Below are 23835 nucleotides of genomic sequence, written 5' to 3'. Positions count from 1 at the left end.
GCCGGCTGTGTGAACTGGAAGCTTATTGGGAGTGGTACAGTATATGGCATAACATGTCAGAGTCCATGGCGAAATGATGAAGTGCAGGTTTTCTTATTTAAAATAGTGCAACTCTAATTTGTGAGTGTAGGTGTGTAGGAAGAACAGGTAAGCATTGGGTGCTTTAGGGGGGTAATGGGCTATTTGAGAGAGAACAATACAGCAGTCAGCCATTAGAGGCAGCACCTACACTCTCGGGTATAAAGATCTGACTACAGGAAGAAAGAAAGACAGAGACCATACTTGTTAGTGGAAACCAGTGTGCCAGTGAGAGAGGGAACTGGTTGAGAGAAATCCCACAGAGTATGTGAGGTGTGCCATTCTGGGAGAAAGTGGATCAAACCTGTTGAGTGAGAGGGAGCAGGGGCAATCGAGGGCTTTAAGGAGCTCCATGCAGTGACTGGTGAAGGTGGCAGAGAGATAGAGCCAAGGGGACTCTGTTCATTGGTGTCCTGCACCTGCTGAACAGGCATGAAGAGAGAGTAGGAAAGACAAGGGAGAGAAAGGGGATGTTGATACAAAAAAAGGAGAAAAGACCGATTTATTGGTTTTTAATGGTAGGTAGGTAGGTAGGTGGCTGCAATGGTGGCTATGGGCTACCCAAAATCTGTAAATGCTTTATGTGATCTACCATCACTTATTTATTCATATCATGTCTCATCAAGTCAATTAAATCCACAATACTTGCAATATTATGTGTTCAATTCAGTGACTATTATAAATTACTTACATAGGCCTAAATGCATTATTATTTTACAAATGACTTAAGGAATAATTTATTAGGCTGCTCATATTAAATCACATTATAAAATATGATATGTCTAAAAGTCTTTAATGTTTTAGAATGTTTCATGGTTCTGATATTTGATTACTTATCTGATCTATCCCTAATCTCCATTACACTTTCACTTCCAATGCGATGTATGAGTTAAGTCATATCTCATTGAGCCTATTAATACACAATGTACGTGATAACTTGTATCTCGGTATACAGCCACTATAGATGTAGTCAGCTTGCTGGTTAGCTTTGCTGCTTCATCTCAGTTACCTACTAGAGTTCTGCCATCTAGTGGAAAGCCTTTTTTTTGATGTAACCGCTTGCAGAAAATTATGCAATAGACAGTCTGTAGTTATATCGTCCCAATATATTGAAGCAACTTGATTTGTTGCAAGATGAATATTTTGATGATAATGACAGTCAAATGGATGATGTGTAACCTATAGGCTCTGACACTGATGTGGATAGCAGATAGTCATGACTGTCTCTATAACAGGGACTTTCTGCTGCCCACTGAGTGCAAACAGTCATCAACTACCAAATATGTTGTGTGAAATAAGTGGTGCAAACAAAGGTGTCAGACTTATGGCATATGTGCCTGCACTCTGCGTGGTGCTATCTATCAAGGCATCTCATTCAACTGAGGACTTTTAGTTGTGTTGCTGGTCAAAATAAAGTAACTAAGAGTTTCTTTACATTTCTGACAGAGCTATAGTTGATAATATTGCTTTTTAGTACATTTCTTTATATTTTTATGACTTTAGATATTATTTATCATATAGGCATAGACCAATACTGCATTGTCCTGGTCATAAATGGTCCAGCAGTCAAAGGGCTAATTTAGGTAATTCATGCTTTACTGTGGTTATTTTTAATCTAGTTAATTTAAAGTAAACTTGAAACATTTTAAATGGAAATTGTGCTGCATCAATTGCTTTAAATTTTCAATTTTTTAAATTTGTAGTTTAATTAGCAAAAACAACAGTTAATAATCATAGCCAAGAAGGGAAATAAAAAACTGCAGCAACAGTAGGTAAATACAAATCACCCTGTAAAAGAGATATCCCTAACGATAATGTATTGATGTTTGCGTAGACCTGTGAGAGGTGTCAAACAATCACTGGGAACCCAAGAGAAGAATCAGAAAAGGGCAGAATTAAAGATGGAAATTAACAACCACATGCGAACCCACAGCAAACCAACTCTCAATAAAATGCACAGGGAGGCTAAGATTAGTTTTGCAGTGATGGCATTCAGACAGAATAACCTCCGCTGGATGGATGTCAAGGTTAGGAAAGATAAGAAACATGAGGCAAAAGTGGAATATTCTTCTTCTTCTTCTTTGTCTTCTTAAAAGAGTAAATATTGGAGAGGCAAAGTCTGTAGTGCACTCCTAAAACATTTGGAGAAAAGAGCATTTAAAGGACATAAGTAACAGAAGGGGATCCATGGCCAAATGTATAACAAAGTTTACAAGGGGTGAGCTATAGCCAATGTACAAATTTAAATTGCGTATTCTGGTAATTGAGATTTTTAAAGGATGCTAAGATATTGTTGAGGATAGAAATCCACAAGATGGGGGGACAAGAAAGGAGATCATATTGCCAGACAAAAAAACAAGGATAGAGGTCTAGAAGATATTTTACACAGACTTGCATATAAGGGATGCCACTGGCTTCAAATTTGGAGATAATAAGCAAGAAAAATTCTAAAGAGGGTGGGAGTGCAGATGATATTGGGACCCCATTTTCTTTAACGAGTGACCAGACTTGAAGATAGAAGAAGAAGGAAGAAGAATGAAAAGAAAACCTGAACCTCAATAACTGGGAACATTCCAAGACTAGAGTCACCACTAAATGTCATCAAGTATCTAGATTAGATTAGATAAACTTTATTAATTCCAAGGGAAAATTTAGATAAATACAGCAACAAAAACAATAATACAATCAATCAGTCTATAAATAAATAATTAAATAAATGAACATTGAACAAGAATTGCCAAATGAATTTAAAGAGTCTAAGCATTTAGACACATCAGGATGAGGCACTGAAGTCTTGTTCAGGTAGTCCATGATCCAGAAGATTGTGGGGTCATCAAGATTCAAAACCTTGACCTTTTTCCCCAGTCAATGTGACAGAATGGTGTTAAACACTCTGGAGAAATCAAAGAACAAACTGCAGAAGATCCAGATGTTCTGAAACCAGAGGTTGTACCTGTTTCAGAACAAGTCTCTCAAAAGGTCTCCATGATGTATGTTGTAAGACCAACTAACATAAAGTCTTTGGTATCACTGGGATGCCCTTTCTTTGGTACAGGGACTACACAGAATGATATCCACAGCTGAAAAGTGTCTGCAAACTCAGGGAAAGAGAGAATAGGAGCTGAAGGACACCACAAAGCTGCCTGGCACATGTTTTTGGCACCTTGGGGATGAGTCCATCTGGCCCTGCAGCCTTGTTTCTTATAGAGATTTCCTCACTTGATCAGCAAACACACAATCCAGGGAATCGAGGTGGACTGGAGACCACAGGACCTTGATCAGCAAACACACAATCCAGGGAATCAAGGTGGACTGGAGACCACAGGTATGATGTCATTGTAGATTGTGCAGATCTTGTGCAGATTGATGCAGATGGCAGTTGGGATTCTGGAACTTCCTCAGATTGACAGGTGAGTCTAGCAGTATTAGTTGAGAGCTGGACTGACAAGACTGAGTCAAACCTGTTGAAGAACTGGTTCAGTTTGTTAGCTCTGTTCTTGTTACCTTTCTCTGCCTGTTTTGCAGCCTGCTTATAGCCAGTGAAAGTCCTTATCCCGTTCCACACTTCCTTCATGTTGTAACTTGTGCTCAGGTTTGTCTCTGCAGTAAGCTTTCCCCTCACAAAGCTGCTTCATCAGTTCTGACTGCACCCACTAAATATTCTTCTTCTTCCAAGAGAGTCCAAGGATCTCTCTGTAGGCCTCTGTGATGAAATTATTGTGAGGCATGTGGATTTTGAGTGTTGTAACCACCAGGACTTTTCCTAAAGCTGACTATCCAGCCAAATTGAGTAAACAAGCAAGAAGGGCCTTGGTTAGAGAGGTAACTAAGAATGCAATAGTCAGTTCACCTTTCAGCATGACAATGACCTGAAGCATACAGCCAACACACCTCTGGAGTGGCTTCAGGAGTAGTCTCTGAGAGTCCTTGAGTTGCTCATCCAAAGCCCAGAATTAATTCCCTTACAACATTCGTGGAAAAACCTGAAGATGGCAGTTCACAGACACTTCCTATCCAGTTTAACAGAGCTTGAAAGGATCTGCCAGGAAGAACAGGATAAGCTGAAAATCCTGATGTGCTAAGCTTGTAAAAGAGAAGACTCATAACTGGAATTGCTGTCAAGGAACTTCTGCTAAGTACTGAATTAAGGGTGTAAAGTAAAGGTTCAGAAAACGTCTGTGAAGAGAGTTTTTAATTTGTTATCAACTTGCAAAAAAATTTCTGAAGACATGTTTCCACTTTGTCATTCAAAAGTTTTTGCAAGTAGATTGATGGTCGAAAATGTCAGCTTTGTCAGTTTAAAATTCAATCTATAACACAATTATGTGTACAGAAAGCAATGGGGTCTAAATACTTTCTGAATCCATGTATTATGTTGATTATAATTAATACAGATGTGACCAAAAATTGAACAAAAAACAACAGAGAGCAACAGAAAATGGAATAAGTCACCAGGGAGTGTAGCAGATGTTAGTAGTTTGGGCACTTCAGATTTTAACTTGAGTTTAATGTGTAGGATTAGGTTTAATGTCTTAATCAACACCACTTCTAAGTTCTGTGACATCTCAACATTGTGAAATTTACATTTGTTTTATTTGGGGAAACGAAAAAAAAAAACAGTTTAGTAATCTTACTACTTTTAAAAATAATTCACAATGATGTGCAAGTCTCATATAACATTTTAGAAAAACCAGAGGAAAATTAATGTTCTCTTTAGGGAATGTTTTTTTGGTGTTCAGTCTAAGTACAGAATCAGCGGCTGAATCAGACCCTGTTGTCTTCCGTGTCAAATTCAATGTTCTGAAACCACATTTAACATTCTTTTAATTTGTTCCAAATAATTTACCCAGGAGCAATTTCAATTGGCTTCTACTTTCATTGATTTGGTCAGATCAAAGAAACACTTCTCTGGAAGTGAATACTGGTAAAGTATTCAGAATTACAGTTTGGTGTGGTTGCTTACAATAGTAATTACAGCTTGTCTGGTCTTGTGACAGCCTGACAATGAAAAAAGAAAGTAATCAGGAATTAGTGCCATGAATCTTCCCACTACTGTATACAAAGGACACTTGTTTAAACCGAAACCTTGACAGGTATGTCCACCCAGACACTTTCAAAAATAATTTTTTGTTTAATAATAATAATACAAAGAAGAAGAAGAAGAAGAATTCTGCACATTCATATAAAATACGTTAAAGCTCTCAAAACTTCTATAAACATCTATTTATCCATTCATTTTCTTAACCTGCTTTTCCAGTGTAGGGTCATAGGATAGCTGGAGTCTAATAAATACTCTGAATTCATATTTGTTTGGTTTAAAACTGTTCTGCATTTTATCACAGCCTAGAAAAATTAAGGAAATTTGAGAATTATATGAAGTGAACTAATAAGACTTAAAGTTTCAAAGTGACTAAACATTTTTCTAACGCTTCTCCAAACAACACATTTTCAGCTAGGAAGCTCTCTGTTTAGCTATAGTTCTCATTACAGTCCCTGCTCCAGGTGGTCATCTCAGGCCCACTCACCCATGCTGTCGGTATACTGTTACTTAATGGACGTTTGGGAGTTTATCACAATACACACCCAACAGAACCATGCCTTGTGAAAGTATTCACCTACCTCTGTGTTTGCCGTGTGTTGTTGCATTACAAACTAGAATTAAAACGTATTTTCTTTTGGATATTATGTAATGGACTTACCATATGGTCAAAGTTTATGAAGTAGAATGAAAATAAAATAACTTGTATTTAAATATTTATAAAAAAGCAAGTAAAAACTGAAAAGTTGTGACTGCATATGCATTCATTCTCTTTGCTATGAAACCTTTAAATAAGATCTGGTCCAGCCAATAAACTTCACAAGTCACATTAGGGTCCACCTGTGTGCAATCAAAGTGAAGGACCCCTGACTCTGCAACACCACTAAGCAAGCAACATGAAGACTAAGGCGCAGTCTAAACAGGTCAGAGATAAAGTTGTGAACTAAGTAGAGATCAGGGTTGGGTTATTAAAAAAATATTCCACAGAGCGCCATTAAATGCATTCTAACAATACAGAAATAATATGGCACCACAACAAACATAACAAACCTCACAGACTGGGCTAGGAGGTGTTCATCAGAGATGCAAAAAAGACCATTGAAGGAGCTGCAAAGATCCGCAGCCAAAATGGAAGTATCTACTTTAAACTGTACATTCCAGAGTGCAGGACTTTGTGAAAGAGTGAGAGGATAAAAGCCATTGCATAAAGAAAAAAATAAGAACACATATTTGGAGTTTGCCCAGCAGTATGTGTTGGATTCCCCAAACATGGAAGAAGGTCATCTGGGCGCATGAGACTGAAATTGAACTTTTGGCCATCATGGTAAACACCACATGTGGCGCAACCCCAACACCTCCCATTACCCCGAGGACACCATTCACACCATGAAGCATGGAGGTGGCAACAGCATGCTGTGGGGACAGGAAAACTGGTCAGGATTGAAGGAAAGATGGATGGCTCTAAAACCATGGCAATCCTTGAGGACAACCTATTTCAGTCTACCAGAGACCTGAGACTGGTACAAAGGTTCAGCTTTCAGCAGTGTCTTGGTGTGGCCTCATCAAAGCCCAGACATCAATCCAATGAGGAAATCTGTGGCATGACTTGAAGATTGCTGGTGTGGAAGAAAGAAAACTGTGGAAGAAAGAATTGTTGACCCGTATAATGGAAGGAGTCAGAGTCTCACACCAGAAGAAATGTTCATAAGCGTTCTTTTATTGTTGCATACCTAGACTGGAGTGTCAGTAGCATGCGCGCTGACAGGAAAGAGTTCAGCTCTTTTATATCAGCTGATTGTGTGCAAACTTTACAAGTTCGTATAAAGGCAGATTAATGCATGAGCCTTTTAGGGCTTAAAATAGACGGCAGTTACAGATGAGTTCATAGCTTAGCTTATTCGTAAAACAGGAAGAACAGTTTATAAAAATACATTTCTGGTAAAGGCAGCTTGTCTGGTAAAGTCAGATTCTTTTGAACTGCTCACACAGGTCAGCATCAGTAATATATGTTAAAGGTCACATACACAGTTTCTGGCCTAAAAAGGACAGTTATCTGTAAACTGAAAATTTCCATTCCACACTGGACACTAACACAACCCATCGAACTTGAAGGAATTGGAGCAGTTTTACCATAAGAAATGGGTGAAAATCTCAGTAGTGAGATGTGCTAAGCTAATAGAGACATTCACCAAGAGACATGAAGCTGGAATTGCAGCAAAAGGGGGGCTCTACAAAGTATTGACATTGGGGGTTGAATATATATGCATACACAGGATTTCTGTTTTTTGTTTCTTAATTATTGTTTGGGTCACAATCAAAAATATTTTACACATTCAAAGTGGTAAGCATGTTGTGTAAATTATATGGTGCCAAACCCCCAATAAGCAATTTAAATTTCAGTTTGTAATGTGACAAAACAGGACAAACACCTATGCCCCCTTATCATTTTGGTCTGGACCTGGGGCTGGCCCATCGGTCTAAGATTCATTTTAGTATAGCATACCGTGCTACAGATACCTTTAACATGATAGCACTAGCAAAATGGAAAAAAAAAAGAAATTCCAGCTACACAAAAGGCACTTTGTGATAATATGTACAAATGCTTTCAGAAAGATCGATGTTTAAAATTCACCACTCTGGTGTTCTATGAAAAGATCACAGAACAAGCTTAAAATTCTGAGCAGCAAGAGACCACCCTTAAAAAAATAAAGAATAATCGAGATCAAAACCCCTGTTAGAAGAACAAGGAAACAACCAACACAAACTGGAATATGTATAAGAATGAACTGGAACACGAAACGTACAGTAAATGGTGAAACTGTTTCATCTACACCATCAAAATAAGAGAATTAGAGAAACCCTGTTCTGGACTTTTAGTCTTCTTCACAACCTTTATTGGGCAAGCCCTGATGAAGTTCATATAGCTGAAACATTTTAGACAATTTTTTAATCATTGTCTGTCTCTGTTGTATTTAAAGTATGGTAGAGTCAGCACTGAGCACCGCAGAGGATGTATTCCCTGCTCTTCACATGACTCTTTGAGGTGGCTCTCTATCCTTAACAGGGCTGCTCACCTTTAGCCATACTAGTTGAAAAAGCAGGCAACTTTGCAGGCTTGACGTTTATGTAGCTGCCCCTGCCACTGGTGATGTAATGTCAGCTCATACTTGGGTGACTCTTCCCTGGCTGATGTAACTTGTCAGTGCCATTGCTTAGCCTGCCCGCTGAAGTTACTGTCCCCAGCGAACACTTCCAACTCCTTGCGATGCGGCACAAACTTGTTGAAATGGCAGTGTGGACTTCTCTCTCACTTCAGTCATGCAGCTGGTAATGAGGGCAAAACAGCAGTGATTATGAGCGCTGTGTTGACAAATGGCACAGTTGGGATATTGAGTGTCATGAGTTGCAGCAGCCGCTCGTCAGTTTAAAGCAAGCAGGCAAACCTTACTGTGTGGAGATACAGGTGTTCTGTTCTCTTGGCTGTTTTCATTCACTGAGCTGGAGCTGCAAAACTCTCTCCACCACCTCTTCACAACACCTCTACAATCTGTCACACTGTCACACTGTAGGACTTCTCATCCCACTTCTAACACCAATGGAGTGTCAGCACCCAGTGTCACAACGAATGGATTTTCTGCTCTTTACACAACTCTTTGAAATGACTTGCTATCCCTAAAAGGACTGCTTGCTTTTGGCTGCTCTAGTTGGAAAAAAGCAAGAAACTTTGCAGACTTGTTGTTTATATGGGCACCCCGGTGATGTAATGCCAGCTCATACTTGGGAGACTTATCCCTGGCAGATGTAACTTGTCAGTGTCATTAAAGTATATAAGGTAAAAAGAAAGCAAGGAATTCAAACTCCTGATGCTGGTGCTAGCCACTGCACTACTGGACTGCCGTTGGATCATCTCACTACTTAATTCTCCTGAAAGCCCACCTATGTTTTTGTGTCCCACATAGTAGACATTGTGTTCTTGTGACCTTTGCTAAACTCACATGAAATACTTTACTAATTGTACATTGAAGAGGACATCCTGAACTTTCCATTAATTCCACATGTGTGTGGATGCAATCATCACAACGTCATGTTTTGTCACACTAAGCATGGCATCTCTTTCAACAAACACATTTTATGGAAAGGGGTATAAGGTTAGTAAAAAATAAACAATGGGTAATTTTTTTTTCAACTATAACATTGTAGTGGGGCTACATAGTAGTAATAGTGTTGTCAGTGTTAGTACCATGTGCGTCTTGTTTCCATCGTCCCGTTTGCTGTTTGTGTGTCAGTGAATGTCGTCCCCGTAAAGGGGGACAGATAATGGGAGGAGACCGCAGCCTCAATCCTGGAAAACACCTGTTTGCTGTTAATCAATTACATCTATCACAGGACTATTTAAGTAATCAGGAGGGAACAGAAAAAGGAGGAAGGAGAGGAGAGAAGGAGACTTTTCATTTTCATGACCATGAGCCATTTGTACCTGCTGTTCTCCACATCGCGCATTTTCATCCACTTTGTTTTTCAATCCGCCGGACTTACCTCAATACCCTCATCACGAGAGACCCCGGGGTCGGACTTCATCATCCACCATGCGCCAAGGATTCACGGTGAGGCTGCTCCATTTTGTTCTGGGAAAATCAAACGACTCATTTATCGCTAGTTCAGTCAACCGTATTCAGGACAGTTTTTATGACCGAACTCAAGTTCACATTCATTTCCGTATCTCTATATATCTATATTTATTTGCATTTTTTCTTGTTATTGCTCATTTAATATACTTAATTACCTATTTTTACATATCATCTGTTTTTTGAGTGCTTGTTTAAACCGCCGATTGTGGGGAAAAATGTTCATTTGTTAGAGGTACGGCTTGTTATTTAGATTCAGCTCAGTAATTTATCCAGGCCACAGGGCTTGGAGGTGTAGCTGCCGGCTGGATAAAGGATCGGCCGTTACAACATCTGTGTATTTTCTTGTTTATGAACATGTCAGGATTCAAAATGGGTGTTCACTATGCAATTTAATTATTTGCTATGTAAAATAACAGCTAATTTGTAAATTTCCAGTGTAGTGGACAGGATGATTAGCACAATGTTTGACCCTCACACCAATGAGTTTCACCTTGACAGAGGCAGAGAGGATTCGGTTGAGAATACTTGAAGGAGTCTCTGACTTAGAATTATCAGATGAGCTCAAATCAATGGAAGATGCACATTAGAGGAGTGTCTTTGAATACTGCAGCTCAGGAAATGAAGGTCTTCTTTGTTATCTCAGCCCATATGGCCTGTGTGAGGGATGGCCAGCAGTTTATCCTGGCCAGCACCCCTAGGCCACTAGATGGAGTCCTCCCTGCAACATGGAGGTGCCCCGAATTCCCGCAGGGCATCATGGACAATGGAGTTCGACTTCACAGCCCTGCTGGATACCGTGGGGCCGCCAGGGGACGCTGCAAGGATGCAGGAATGTTTTTATTATACCCCGGAAGTACTCCCTAGTCTTCTCCCTGGAAGAAATGAAGTACTTCCGGGCTGAAGAAAAGAAGAAGTTTTCATCTGACCCGGAAGTGTTATGGAATCATGGACTGAAGAACAGGAACACTTCCGGGTCACGACTATATAAAGGACTGTGGGAAACCCACCAGGCTGAGCTGGAGTTGGGAGAAAGTGCGACAGAGCTGCTGGGTTTTCCACAGTCCTTTATATACCTGGAGGAACCTGGGAATGCGAACCCTGATCTCCTTAATGCGAGGCAGCACTTAAATTGTATCCTCTATATCACTTAAATTGTAATATGACAAAAAAGAGACTAGCCTAAAGAAGTATTGTGTTGGTCCATCAATCTCAGCTAACTACTGACAACAAGACATCACTAAAGCACCCTGAACTCTTGTCTCTAGCAGGTGGGCCGGCCCCGGTGTTGATTTGGACCATTCTCTAACAGCTGTTGAATTTCAGTTGCTTGGCTTTTAAATGTTGCCATTTTGTCTGCAATGGTTTGGTGACATTTTTAGTATACTGCTGACATAAAGAGTGAATGGGATTTTCCCAGCCTTCATAGCCCTCCAACATCCCAAGAAATGAATACATATATTTTTAAAATTCTGTTGTTTAATGTGGAGTGTGTTAAAATACCATTATGGACCATGGGGTCTGCATGTGTTAAAAAGGAGGATTAGAAACACTAGTCTGTAATCAGAGGTGACTGGTGAATGAGCTTTAAAGAAACCTAAAAGGTACTTACTGTAAAACTATTAAATCGAGTCTCACCTTTGAGATCATGTCTCCACTCATCCTACCTCATGTGTACTGCCAACAGGTCCCATTTTGTACCCTTCATGCACCTTCTGGCCCAGACTCATTTCTTATGTTGCCCAAAGCCTGTGCTGCACGAGCATGCGGTTTGACTCCATTATTCCTATCCAACCAAGTGTTGATTGTACACTTAAAATCTGCCCCTACTACCACCACCTCCTCTGGTTCAAACTGGGATAAGGTGTCTGTTGATGTTTAAAAAAAATGAACATTTTCCTCTCCCTCGTTTGGGGCGTAGGCCCAAACAAACAAAATGACAGTTCTACCGTGAAGTGTGCCATTCTCTCCTTGGGACAGTAAAGACACCTGACTTGACTTAACTTGAAAATATTTGCATAAAAAGTTAGGAGATTTGCACAAGGAAATGCTCCAGGAATGCCGTAAACTTTTCCTGGTGATTCCCATAAGTTTCATCAGAATTATTTTTTGATTTGATATACTTTGTTAATCCCTGAGGAGAAACTGTCTTCTGTGCTTTTTAAATATTTTTGCTGCCAACTCAACACTGTGAAGGGTCAAAATGATTGAGGTTTATATTGAACGAGGCAGGCTGTAATCATCAATCATCTGCCATTAATTATATCCCTGTATTTCGGCTGGTTAATGAGGTTTTATTCATTCAGGTGGGCAGTGTCACGTATTAAATTAGGTGAAACATTCACTGTCAATAATGTATAGATAGATACAGTGCATCCAGAAAGTATTCACAGTGCATTACATTTTCCACATTTTGTTATGTTACAGCCTTATTCCAAAATGGATTCAATTCATTTTTTTCCTCAGAATTCTACACACAACACCCCATAATGACAACATGAAAAAAGTTTACTTGAGGTTTTTGCAAATTTATTAAAAATAAAAAAACTGAGAAATCCCATGTACATAAGTATTCAAAGCCTTTGCTCAATACTTTGTCGATGCACCTTTGGCAGCAATTCCAGCCTCAAGTCTTTTTGAATATGATGCCACAAGCTTGGCACACCTATCCTTGGCCAGTTTCGCCCATTCCTCTTTGCAGCACCTCTCAAGATCCATCAGGCTGGATGGGAAGCGTCGGTGCACAGCCATTTTAAGATCTCTCCAGAGATGTTCAATCGGATTCAAGTCTGGGCTCTGGCTGGGCCACTCAAGGACATTCACAGAGTTGTCCTGAAGCCACTCCTTTGATATCTTGGCTGTGTGCTTAGGGTCATTGTCCTGCTGAAAGATGAACTGTTGCCCCAGTCTGAGGTCAAGAGCGCTCTGGAGCAGGTTTTCATCCAGGATGTCTCTGTACATTGCTGCAGTCACCAGGTCATCTCCCATCCCCACAGCATGATGCTGCCACAACCATGCTTCACTGTAGGGATGGTATTGGCCTGGTGATGAGTGGTGTCTGGTTTCCTCCAAACGTGACGCCTGGCATTCACACCAAAGAGTTCAATCTTTGTCTCATCAGACCAGAAAATTTTCTTTCTCATGGTCTGAGAGTCCTTCAGGTGCCTTTTGGCAAACTCCAGGTGGGCTGCCATGTGCCTTTTACTAAGGAGTGGCTTCCGTCTGGCCACTCTACTATACAGGCCTGATTGGTGGATTGCTGCAGAGATGGTTGTCCTTCTGGAAGGTTCTCCTCTCTCCACAGAGGACCTCTGGAGCTCTGACAGAGTGACCATCGGGTTCTTGGTCACCTCCCTGACTAAGGCCCTTCTCCCCTGATCGCTCAGTTTAGATGGCCGGTCAGCTCTAGGAAGGGTCCTGGTGGTTTCGAACTTCTTCCATTTATGGAAGATGGAGGCCACTGTGCTCATTGGGACCTTCAAAGCAGCAGAAATTTTTCTGTAACCTTCCTCAGATTTGTGCCTCGAGACAATCCTGTCTCGGAGGTCTACAGACAATTCCTTTGACTTCATGCTTGGTTTGTGCTCTGACATGAACCGTCAACTGTGGGACCTTATATAGACAGGTGTGTGCCTTTCCAAATCTTGTCCAGTCAACTGAATTTACCACAGGTGGACTCCAATGAAGCTGCAGAAACATCTCAAGGATGATCAGGGGAAACAGGATGCACCTGAGCTCAATTTTGAGCTTCATGGCAAAGGCTGTGAATACTTATGTACATGTACTTTCTCAATTTTTTTATTTTTAATAAATTTGCAAAAATCTCAAGTAAACTTTTTTCATGTTGTCATTATGGGGTGTTGTGTGTAGAATTCTGAGGAAAAAAATGAATTGAATCCATTTTGGAATAAAGCTGTAACATAACAAAATGTGGAAAAAGTGATGCGCTGTGAATACTTTCCGGATGCACTGTATATAGATGTGAAAGGCACTATATAATAGACCGATAGATATGTAGCACTCCTCAGCTATTACTGAGGGAGATGACCTGAGTTCAGTTTTTGTTTCTTTCAAATAATAAATTTAGATTTGATCTTCTTGTTATATTATTGTTCTCAACATTATCTTTTAATGAACAAACCCATGTGAATAATCTAAGAAGCGAATACTCTAGGACAAAAACATCAACTAATTAATTAACCAATTAACTAAAATGATTTACAAAACTTTACCATGAATTGCACTCCTAGCTACTAAACAACATTCAATTATTTTTGCCACATGTTAACCTGTAGTCATCTTTTTCCCTTTTATGGCTAAGCCAGTTATTATCAAAAAACACACAAGAACTCAATTGTGTAGTTTAACTGAATGAACTATTATTACATACAGGTATATACATCCCACATCCTATTCAAAACCATAAATTCAGCAGATTTAAGTCCAACAAAACAATTTTAGTGTTTACTCAACACTAAAGCATAAAGAATTCAACCAATAACATCTCCTTATTAAACCTAATCCGGCAAAAAAACAATATAAAGAATAAAGATAAAACAAAGCCACATAAATGGTACCACACTTAAATGTTGCAGGCCTGTTACTTGCTTGTGACTGTGACGTTACTCAGTGAATAACTCCTTCACACTAATAGAGCACATGGAAATCGCTTTTTCACAGCAGAAGCTGTCAGAAGTTAGTGTCCGTGTTAAGTTGGCTGTGATAGTTGGTTAGCTGCAGCAACATCCCACAGCGGCGACAAATTCCAATGCCCATCAACGCCTCATTGTTCAGCCTTTCATGGAAGGCGCTCCACAGCACACTGGTTTGGCATCCTGGACACAGTCTGTTTAATCAACAACCAAAAACACTTCCACATGTTCTCTCCCAACAGTTAACTTCATGCTGGAATCAGCTCTTTGTTACATAAACTTGTAGTTGAATCCAATTCCTCACAGCAATAACTCAAATATAGTTATCTTTTCAACAACTTTACCATTCCTTTGTCCTTTCACACTGCTTCACTTTTCTATTTTTTTTTCCTCTCCCTCTCTGACCTCTGACCTGAGCCCTCAATTGCTGCCATCCAAATCAATAAAAGCTGTGGGACCAAATGGAAGCAAGTCCTTGTCTGCTTAAGGCATTTGCTGACCAACTTTGTGGTGTCCTCTGTCATCTGTTCAGTCTTTTCCTAAGGTTCCAGAAAGTACTACTCCTGTGGAAAACATCCTGCATTGTTTCTGTTCCAAAGAAGGCAGGTACCTCTTCATCTAATGACCACAGACCAGCGACACTTATATCTCGCATCATGAAGACCTTTGAGAGACTCGTCCTGACCATCAACTTCACGTTCTTCCACGTGAAGCCTGAAAACCATGAGGACTGATTGAGATCATTGATGTTAGGTAGAATGCCTAGAGGGGGCTGAGCGGTCTCGTGGCCTGGAACCCCTGCAGACTTTCTTTTTTTCTCCAGCCACCTGGAGGTTTTTTTTTGTTTGTTTTTTCTGTCCCCCCTGGCCATCAGACCTTACTTTTATTCTATGTTAATTACTGTAGTATTTCCTAATTTTATTTTTATATTTTGTCTTTTTTTCTCTTTCTTCATCCTGTAAAGCACTTTGAGCTCCATCATTTGTATGAAAATGTGCTGTTGAAATAAATATTGTTGTTGTTGTTGGACTATGAGTTCTTTAGTGGTGGACCCACTGCTGTTTGCCTATTAAACAAAGATTGGAGAAGAGGATGTAATTATGTATCTGCTCCATAAGGCTTATTCTCACCTGGACAAAGCACTGTGAGGATGATGTTTTATGATTTCTCCAGTGCTGTCAGAACCATCCAGCCATCCCTAATATGGGGTAAACTCAGGGATACGTAGGTGGATGAGCCTGTGGTGTCCCGGATGATGGACTATCTGTCAGGTGGACCACAGTTTGTGAGGCTCAAGGACTGTATGAGCAACACTGGAGCTCCACAAAGAGCAGGTCTGTCTCCTTTTTTATTCACTATTTACACCTCAGCATTTATGAAATGTACTGATAAGGGGGACGAGATGGAGAAGATGAGTCAGGTGGAGAACATTGTCTTTTGGTGCAGAAAGAATTGTCTCCATATTAATATCAGCAAAACCAAGGAACTGGGGCCTCATGTATAAACGGTGCGTATGCACAAAAATGTTGAGTGCTCCTGTTTCCATCCATTCCATTTCAAATCATGATGTATAACACCTAAACTTGGCGGAAAGCCTAGCACATTTTCACGCTAGCTAAATGCTTGGCATACACAAGTTCTCCGCTCGGTTTTGCAAACTGGCGTCACCCAGTGTTAAAGCTGTGCTTTTGTTCCAGTGTGGTTTCCCTTTCTTTTTTAGATCCACATCCCTGTTGCAGCTTTATCATATACACTGAAATTAACTGCATATTGTTTATTAGTTTAAGACATCTGATTATAATTAACCTATAACAATATAATGGTCCACGGAATGGCCAAACTATTCCAACTACCATAGCTGTTTTAGTGTTGTTCCTCTTGATGCACCACTCAGACTATTCATCCCACTTTATCTGAGTTTGCAATCTGATTGGAAAGAGAATTATCAGTATACAGCATCAAGCACACGCTGCCTCAGCCATTCTGTCTATTTGAACTGCTTCCATACGCCAAATGCTTCAGAGCCTTTCCTGTAGGGACCTCGCGGTTCAGAAACAGTTTCATCCCAAGAAGTCTAAATGCACTCAATCAGTCCATCAAGTGCTCCTTGTAGAACTGTTTGTACTTATTAGTACAATCACCTCACTGTAAACTTGCGATACAGTTATAATATTGCACAACCTGAGCCACTTTATAAAGCGCATATTTACATATGATGACGATATCATTTTGAAGATGAAATGCAGCAAAATATGTTTATTACATTATACAGATAAAATGTTAACTTCATTTAAATAATCTATATTGTTCCTGCCTCACGCTGTACAGTAATCCCTCACTATATCGCGCTTCGACTTTCGCGGCTTCACTCTATCGCGGATTTTATATGTAAGCATATTTAAATATATATCGCGGATTTTTTGCTGGTTCACGGATTTCTACGGACAATGGGTCTTTTAATTTCTGGTACATGCTTCCTCAGTTGGTTTGCCCAGTTGATTTCATACAAGGGATGCTATTGGCAGATGGCTGAGAAGCTACCCAACCAGAGCGCGTATTACGTATTAAATAAAACTCCTCAAATATATTGTGAGCACGGGGGCTGTTCACACCCCTAGAAGATACGGCCGCTCCTCAAAAAACACTGAAAGATTACCCTCACATTCCTCTCTTCCTTGCTGGGCTTAAATGTGGCTGCTTTGTCAAGCAATATGCTTCCTGCATGGTGCTTCGCATACTTAAAAGATCAAACAGCACGTATTGATTTTTGATTGTTTGCCTTTCTCTCTCTCTCTCGCTCTCTCTTGCTCTGACCTTTTCTGCTCCTGATGGAGGGGCTCTGAGCAGAGGGGCTGTTCGCACCCCTAGACAATATGGACCATCATCTAAAAATGCTGAAAGATTATCTTCATGTTGCTCCCTTTCTTGCAGCTGGTTTGTCAAGCGATATGCTTCCCGCACGGTGATTTGCATACTTAAAAGCTCGAACGGCACATATTGATTTTTAATTGTTTGTTTTTCTCTGTCTCTCTCACTCTCTCTGACATTCTCTGCTCCTGACGGATGGGGTGTGAGCAGGGGGGCTGTTCGCACCACTAGACGATATCGCTCCTCTAAAAAAATGTTGAAAGACTACCTTTACATTGCTCCCTTCCTAGCAGCTGCGTTGTCCGGCGGTGCTTCGCATACATAAAAGCCCAAACAGCCCTATTGATTTCTGATTGTTTGCTTTTATCTCTCTCTCTCTCTGACATTCTCTGCTCCTGACACGCACTCCTTTGAAGAGGAAGATATGTTTGCATTCCTTTAATTGTGAGACTGAACTGTCATCTCTGTCTTGTCATGGAGCACAGTTTAAACTTTTGAAAAAGAGACAAATGTTTGTTTGCAGTGTTTGAATAAAGTTCCTGTCTCTCTACAACCTCCTGTGTTTCTGTGCAAATCTGTGACCCAAGCATGACAATATAAAAATAACCATATAAACCTATGGTTTCTGCTTCGCAGATTTTCACCTTTCGCGGGGGGTTCTGGAACGCAACCCCCGCGATCGAGGAGGGATTACTGTATTCTTGCTGGGGCTGGCGTGACACTGGAAGGATAGATGGATAGTATAATTAAACATGTACAGTGGAACCTCGAGATACGATCACCTCTGTATACAAGAAATTCAAAATACGAGGAAAGTATGAGCGAAAAATTCAGATCTAAATACGAGCATTGGCTCACGTAACGAGCCATGAGCCAGGCTGTGGGTATAGCTCGCAGCTTAGCGAGGGGGCGTGGTAGCTGTAGCGAGCCGCAGGGCGATCTGCGGTGTCTGCGTTTCTCACCTAAGTGCACAGGTGGGAAACTGCCCACATCCATGATTTGTCCTGTGGCTGATGGGCTGGGCAGGGTTGCCACCCGTCCTTTAAAATACGGAATCGTCCAGTATTTGAGAATGAAATTGCGCGTCCCGTTTTGAATCAATACGTATGCGTCCCTTATTTTTTTGTATTAAAAGTGGTAACCCTAGCAGCTGCCATGTCTTCCCCGCATATATAGAGAAGCGCGAGCCGGTTAAGGGGGAGAAGAAGTAAAAGAAAAGAGAGGAGAGGAGAGAGAACGGAGGTTGCAGGAGGAGGCAGGAATCCGCAGCAGTAGGAAGTCGGTGCAAGAGAGCGAGCGAGCGAGTGCAGGCTCGCGTGTAGCTGAACAGGCGAGCCAAACAGCTGAAGCAGGACGGTGTAGAGAAGGTCAGCTGCATTAAGTGTCTCGCCTGTTGCAGAGCCCGCATGGGAGAAGCAGGTGAGACGCTAACAGAGAAGAAGCACCGGGGATTGTCATCAGTTTTTTGAAGACTGCTTCCTGTTGACGTTTTAACCTCGTGTTAAAGGATTGTTATTCTTATGTACTTTAAACCTCCACTTCACAACTGTTTTAAGGATTAAAGATTTATTGAATGCTCTACTGCACTTTGGACACCTGTTTTGATTCTTTTAATAATCAGTTATATTATTTACCAGTGTTATTTATTAAAGGTAGACTACAGTATATATAATTTATCAGTGTTATTTGTTAGGAAAATTGATTTTTATGTTAATATATTTGGGATGCGGAACGGATTAACTGGATTTCCATTATTTTCAATGGGGACGTTTGTTCTAGATACAAGAAATTCGCTATACAAGCTCAGTGCTGGAACGAATTAAACTCGTATCTAGAGGTTCCACTGTACTACGAAGATATTTTAATGTTCCTTAAAGGTTTTGAAGAATCGGCTTTCTCAGCTTACAGATGGCTTAACGTCTATTACAGAACTGATTGTGTGGTGATTGGTTACTTGGAGAAAGAAAAGGAAGGACAGGAATTGGGGGTTAGTACATTTGAAAGAGACAGTACTGCTGCAATAAATTATTTAATCGAAGGCCGTGCATTTTGCAGCAAGTATCTTGCGGGAGGGCAAGAACAATCTCTGGACAGGGTGCCGGCTTGCCACTATCACTGCGCTACCATGTTCCTATGTGTAATACATGCTTTAATTCCTATCATCTCAGTATTTTAATTATTCAGAGAGCTATAATATAACGAATGTAATGGATTCTGTGTCTAGTTGGAGGAAGAGAAAGCTCCTTTAAGAAGCACGTAGTGATTCACACACATAGAGCACATATAAAAAACAAAGCATTTAACATGCTACTTTAGTTACGATGGGATTTGAGAAACCAGTAAATGAAATTATTTTAAGATGAAGTTTAAGATGTTCTACTTTAATGATGAAATTAACTACGTGATTAAAGTGGAAATTTCGAGATTAAAGTTGACATTTTTCCCACTGTGTCCCTATTTTTTTTCTTTTCTCTGTACCCTAATAAGCTTTTATATGACACTCAGACGGTGGGCTACGACTCGCCTTTTCATGGCGACTTTGATATCCGACAACTTCTTTTTTTTTTGGGCACTATGTGACTTTGTGAATTTGAGCTTTCGAGTTTCTCCAACACTCTATGTCACTTGATCAACTTCCTTTTGTTGATTATACCACTGTTTAAACCAACAAATAGTACGTTTTTCCTTGTCTCCACTTGGTATTGGCTGAAATTCTTCTATTTCCCCCGTGCTTTTGCCATTGCCTTCTCACAGAATGCTGAGCTTAAGGGCTATTTATATTGATTTGCATATTCAAAGAGGCGTAATTCTGGGAGGAGTTGGGGCGGGACAGCAGGAGCGTGCACTTGCATTATTTTCACGCTGACCTGGATTTATGGAGTGGAAGAATGTGGAAGTTGGTGAATACACAGGTTTATGCATCTGGATTTTTTTGTGCATACGCACATTTCCGCTTTTGTCCCTAGTGTGAATTCTACGCACGGCGTTATGCATGAGGCCCCTGTAGACCTTGGCCATCAAGCTGAATCCCTCTACTGGCCAGTCCACAGCTGAATCAGTGGCAGGCCGGCCTATATGATGAAATGACACTTCAACCCAACGATTCCAGTGCTTCTCCATCAAAGATGACTTTTCCTTAGACAGGCAGACATCTTGGCAGTAGGGCAGTGGCACCGAGTGCCATATTTGAGTACTGAGAAGAAAAGGAGAATAGGTGAGGGTTAATAACAAATTATAACTATCAGTATTACTTATGTTTTAGTGGTAATGATTAACAATAGAGATGCAGTCTGCACAGTTAATCAGCAGCTCTAGTCGGGGTATGCTAAACTGAAGTAGCGAGTCTTCAGCCAGGAAGCTGAGACCGAAGGGGCATCTCTTACAGTAGCAGGCAGATCATTCCATAGTTTAGGGGCCCTGTTACTAAAAACTCAACCTCCCTCTGTTATTTTATTAATCCTTGGAATCATAAGCAGACCGGTATCTTGAGATCTTATTGTATGCTCTGGTTTGTAGGTAATGGCACTTAACCTTGGTATTCTGGGATCACCTTGCAGATGGAGGAGTACAAGAGCAGGAGTTTGTAGAAGTAATCAGTGACTGTTTTCTAACATAGCATGTTAAAGCACCAACATGGTGTGAAGCCTGTCTGGATTTAGTATTTTGTAATAATCAGGATAGAATTGAGGGTGTAGAGGTGATTGAACCACTAGGGTCAAGTGACCATAATGTAATACATGTATGTAATATTCTGTAGTATTCTGTAGTATTTTGTAAGAGTGCAGATGCAAAGACTAAAATTGTTAAGTTGAACTTTGATAGGGCTAATTTTGAGCAGATGTGACAATGTCTAAGTAGGATACACTGGGATAAGCTTTTAAGTGTGGAGACAGTCGAGGAGCAGTGGAACAGGTTTAAAAATGTTTTACATGTAATGCAGGACAGATACATCCCTAAATTTGGAATTAATAGGAAAGTACAAAAAACTCCACGGGGGATTAATAAAGACTTAAAAAAGAAGTTGCAAAAGAAAAAACTGCTTTATAAAAGTCATATAAGACTAATGATTGCAAAGTGAATCGTAGAGTGTATGAGAACCTGAGGGCTACCATTAAGAAGGATATCAGGGAGGCTAAAAGACAGTTGGAGAGGAATATAGCAGATAAGGCGAAAGACGACCCTAAGAGATTCTTTTAGTATTTTAGTGGTAAAAGAACAGACAAGGAGGAGGTCAAGTGCATCAGAAATAGTAAAGGGGAATTAAAAGATACAGACAGTGATGCCCTAAACTTACATTTTTCTGAGGTGTTCACAAGTGAGCAAGTGGATAACCTCAAAGTGATAACAGGGACAACTAAGGAGGTACTGAGGGATTTGGAAATTGTAGAGGGAGAAGAGCTGCTGAGATTAAATAAACTGACATCAAACAAAGCACCAGGACCAGATAATATTTACCCTCAAGTTTTTAAGGAGGCTAGCGAGTACAGATATAAACCCTTGACACATATTTTTAGGAAGTCACTACGCACTAGAGAGATTCCGAAGGACTGGAAAAAGGCAAATATCATCCCATTATATAAAAAGGGTGAGAGGGCAGATCCAAGCAACTATAGGTCAGTAAGCTTAACATGCGTCACAGGAAAATTAATGGAAGGAATTATTAAGGATAAGATTGAGCAACACCTGGCAAGGACAGGAGATATTCTGAACAGAGAGCATGGGTTCAGAAGAGAGAGGTTGTGTTTTACTAACATGCTGGAATTCTATGAGGAGGCAACAAAAGGATACAATCAAAGTGGAGCAGATGAGATTATTTATCTGGACTTTCAGAAAGCATTTGATAAGGTGCCACATGAGAGGTTGGGCATCAAATTAAAAGAAGTGGGGGTTCAGGGTGATGTTTGTAGATGGGTGCAGAATTTGCTCAGACAAAGGAAGCAGAGGGTCGTGGTGCGGAGAACTTTATCAGAACTGGCCAGTGTTAAGAGTGGTGTTCCACAGGGGTCAGTGCTAGGGCCGCTGCTATTTTTAATATATATAAATGATTTAGATAGGAATATAAGTAACAAGCTTGTTAAGTTTGCAGATGATACCAAGATAGGAGGATTAGCAGATAATTTGGAATTCATTATATCATTACAGAAGAACTTGGATAGCATACAGGCTTGGGCAGATTTGTGGCAGATGAAATTTAATATCAGTAAATGTAAAGTATTACACATAGGAAGTGAAAATGTTAGGTTTGAATACAAAATGGGTGGTCGGAAAATTGAGAGTCCACCTTATGAGAAGGATTTAGGAGTCATAGTGGACTCTAAGCTATCGACTTCCCGACAGTGTTAAGAAGCCATTAAGAAGGCTAACAGACTGTCAGATTATATAGCGCCTTGATGTGTGGACTACAAGTCACAGGAGGTTCTGCTCAACTTTTATAATGCACTGGTGAGGCCTCATCTGGAGTCCTGTGTGTAATTTTGGTCTCCAAGCTACAAAAGGACATAGCAGCACAAGAAAAGGTCCAGAGAAGTGTGACTGGGCTGATTCCAGGGCTATAGAGGGTTGAATTATGAGGAAAGATTAAAAGAGCTGAGCCTTTACAGTTTAAGCAAAAGAAGATTAAGAGGTGACATGATTTAAGTTTTTAAAATAATGGAAATTAGTACAGTGTATCGAGACTGTTATTTTAAAATTAGTTCATCAAGAACATGAGGACACAGTTGGAAACTTGTGAAGAGTAAATTTCGCACAAATATTAGGAAGTTTTTCTTTACACAAAGAACAATAGACACTTGGAATAAGTGACAAAGTAGTGTGGTAGACAGTAAGACTTTAGGGACTTTCAAAACTCGACTTGATGTTTTTTTGGAAGAAATAAGTGGACAGGACTGGCGAGCTTTGTTGGGCTGAATGGCCTGTTCTTGTCTAGAGTGTTCTGATGTGATTCTAATTAATTAATGATAAGTTCAGATAAGTAAGCTGGACCTTGGCCATTTAACACTTTATACGTTAAAATTAGGATTTTGAAATCTGCCCTAAACTTAACTGGGAGCCAGTGTAAAGCTTTAAGAACTGCAGTTATGTGTTCATATTTTCTTGTTCATATGAATTCTTGCAGCAGCATTTTGGATTAACTGGAAGCTGTATAAAGAACAATTTTAACATCCAGTAAACACCGCATTACAGTAATCAGTCCTACTAGAAGTAAATGCATGAATTAATTTCTCAGTATCCTACATAAATACCTTAATTTTCCATCATCTCTCTATTATAAAAAAAATCTTGGAAGGCTTGGAAGGAGACGAGACATGATTTTCTCGGAGACACTTTAATGTCCCGCAAGAAAAGGCAGTGAGACAAAAGGACAGCTGCTGTACATGCTTTTAAATGTTCAAAAAACTACACGACAAGCAGATCATGCAGCACGGTAGCAGCAGCAGTAGCAAACCAGCAGCTGATTGAGCAAAGAGGAAGTAAAAAAAAGCTGTATTTGTTTCCCATTGTATCATCGTTTAAGAGGGGGTTTCGGAGGAGCAACCACATCTCCTTAGCATGCATTCAGCCCCCCTCTTCACAA

At 40.2% G+C, this 23835-nt stretch overlaps 1 protein-coding gene across 1 annotated transcript in view; it reads left to right on the top strand.

Annotated features, from left to right (window-relative positions):
* Positions 1-3450: 3450 nt before the first annotated feature.
* The window catches only part of LOC127526995 (cytosolic phospholipase A2 gamma-like), a 64139-nt gene continuing 43754 nt past the window's right edge, over positions 3451-23835 (top strand). Inside the window, exon 1 of the mRNA XM_051924289.1 lies at positions 3451-3488. Coding sequence (XP_051780249.1) covers positions 3451-3488 — 38 coding nt within the window. The remainder of the gene's footprint in view (positions 3489-23835) is intronic.

This window comes from Erpetoichthys calabaricus, chromosome 3 (assembly GCF_900747795.2).
Source record: "Erpetoichthys calabaricus chromosome 3, fErpCal1.3, whole genome shotgun sequence".
Lineage (NCBI taxonomy): Eukaryota > Metazoa > Chordata > Cladistia > Polypteriformes > Polypteridae > Erpetoichthys > Erpetoichthys calabaricus.
Note: the sequence above shows the minus strand (reverse complement) of the source record. Positions and strands in the feature narration are given on the sequence as shown.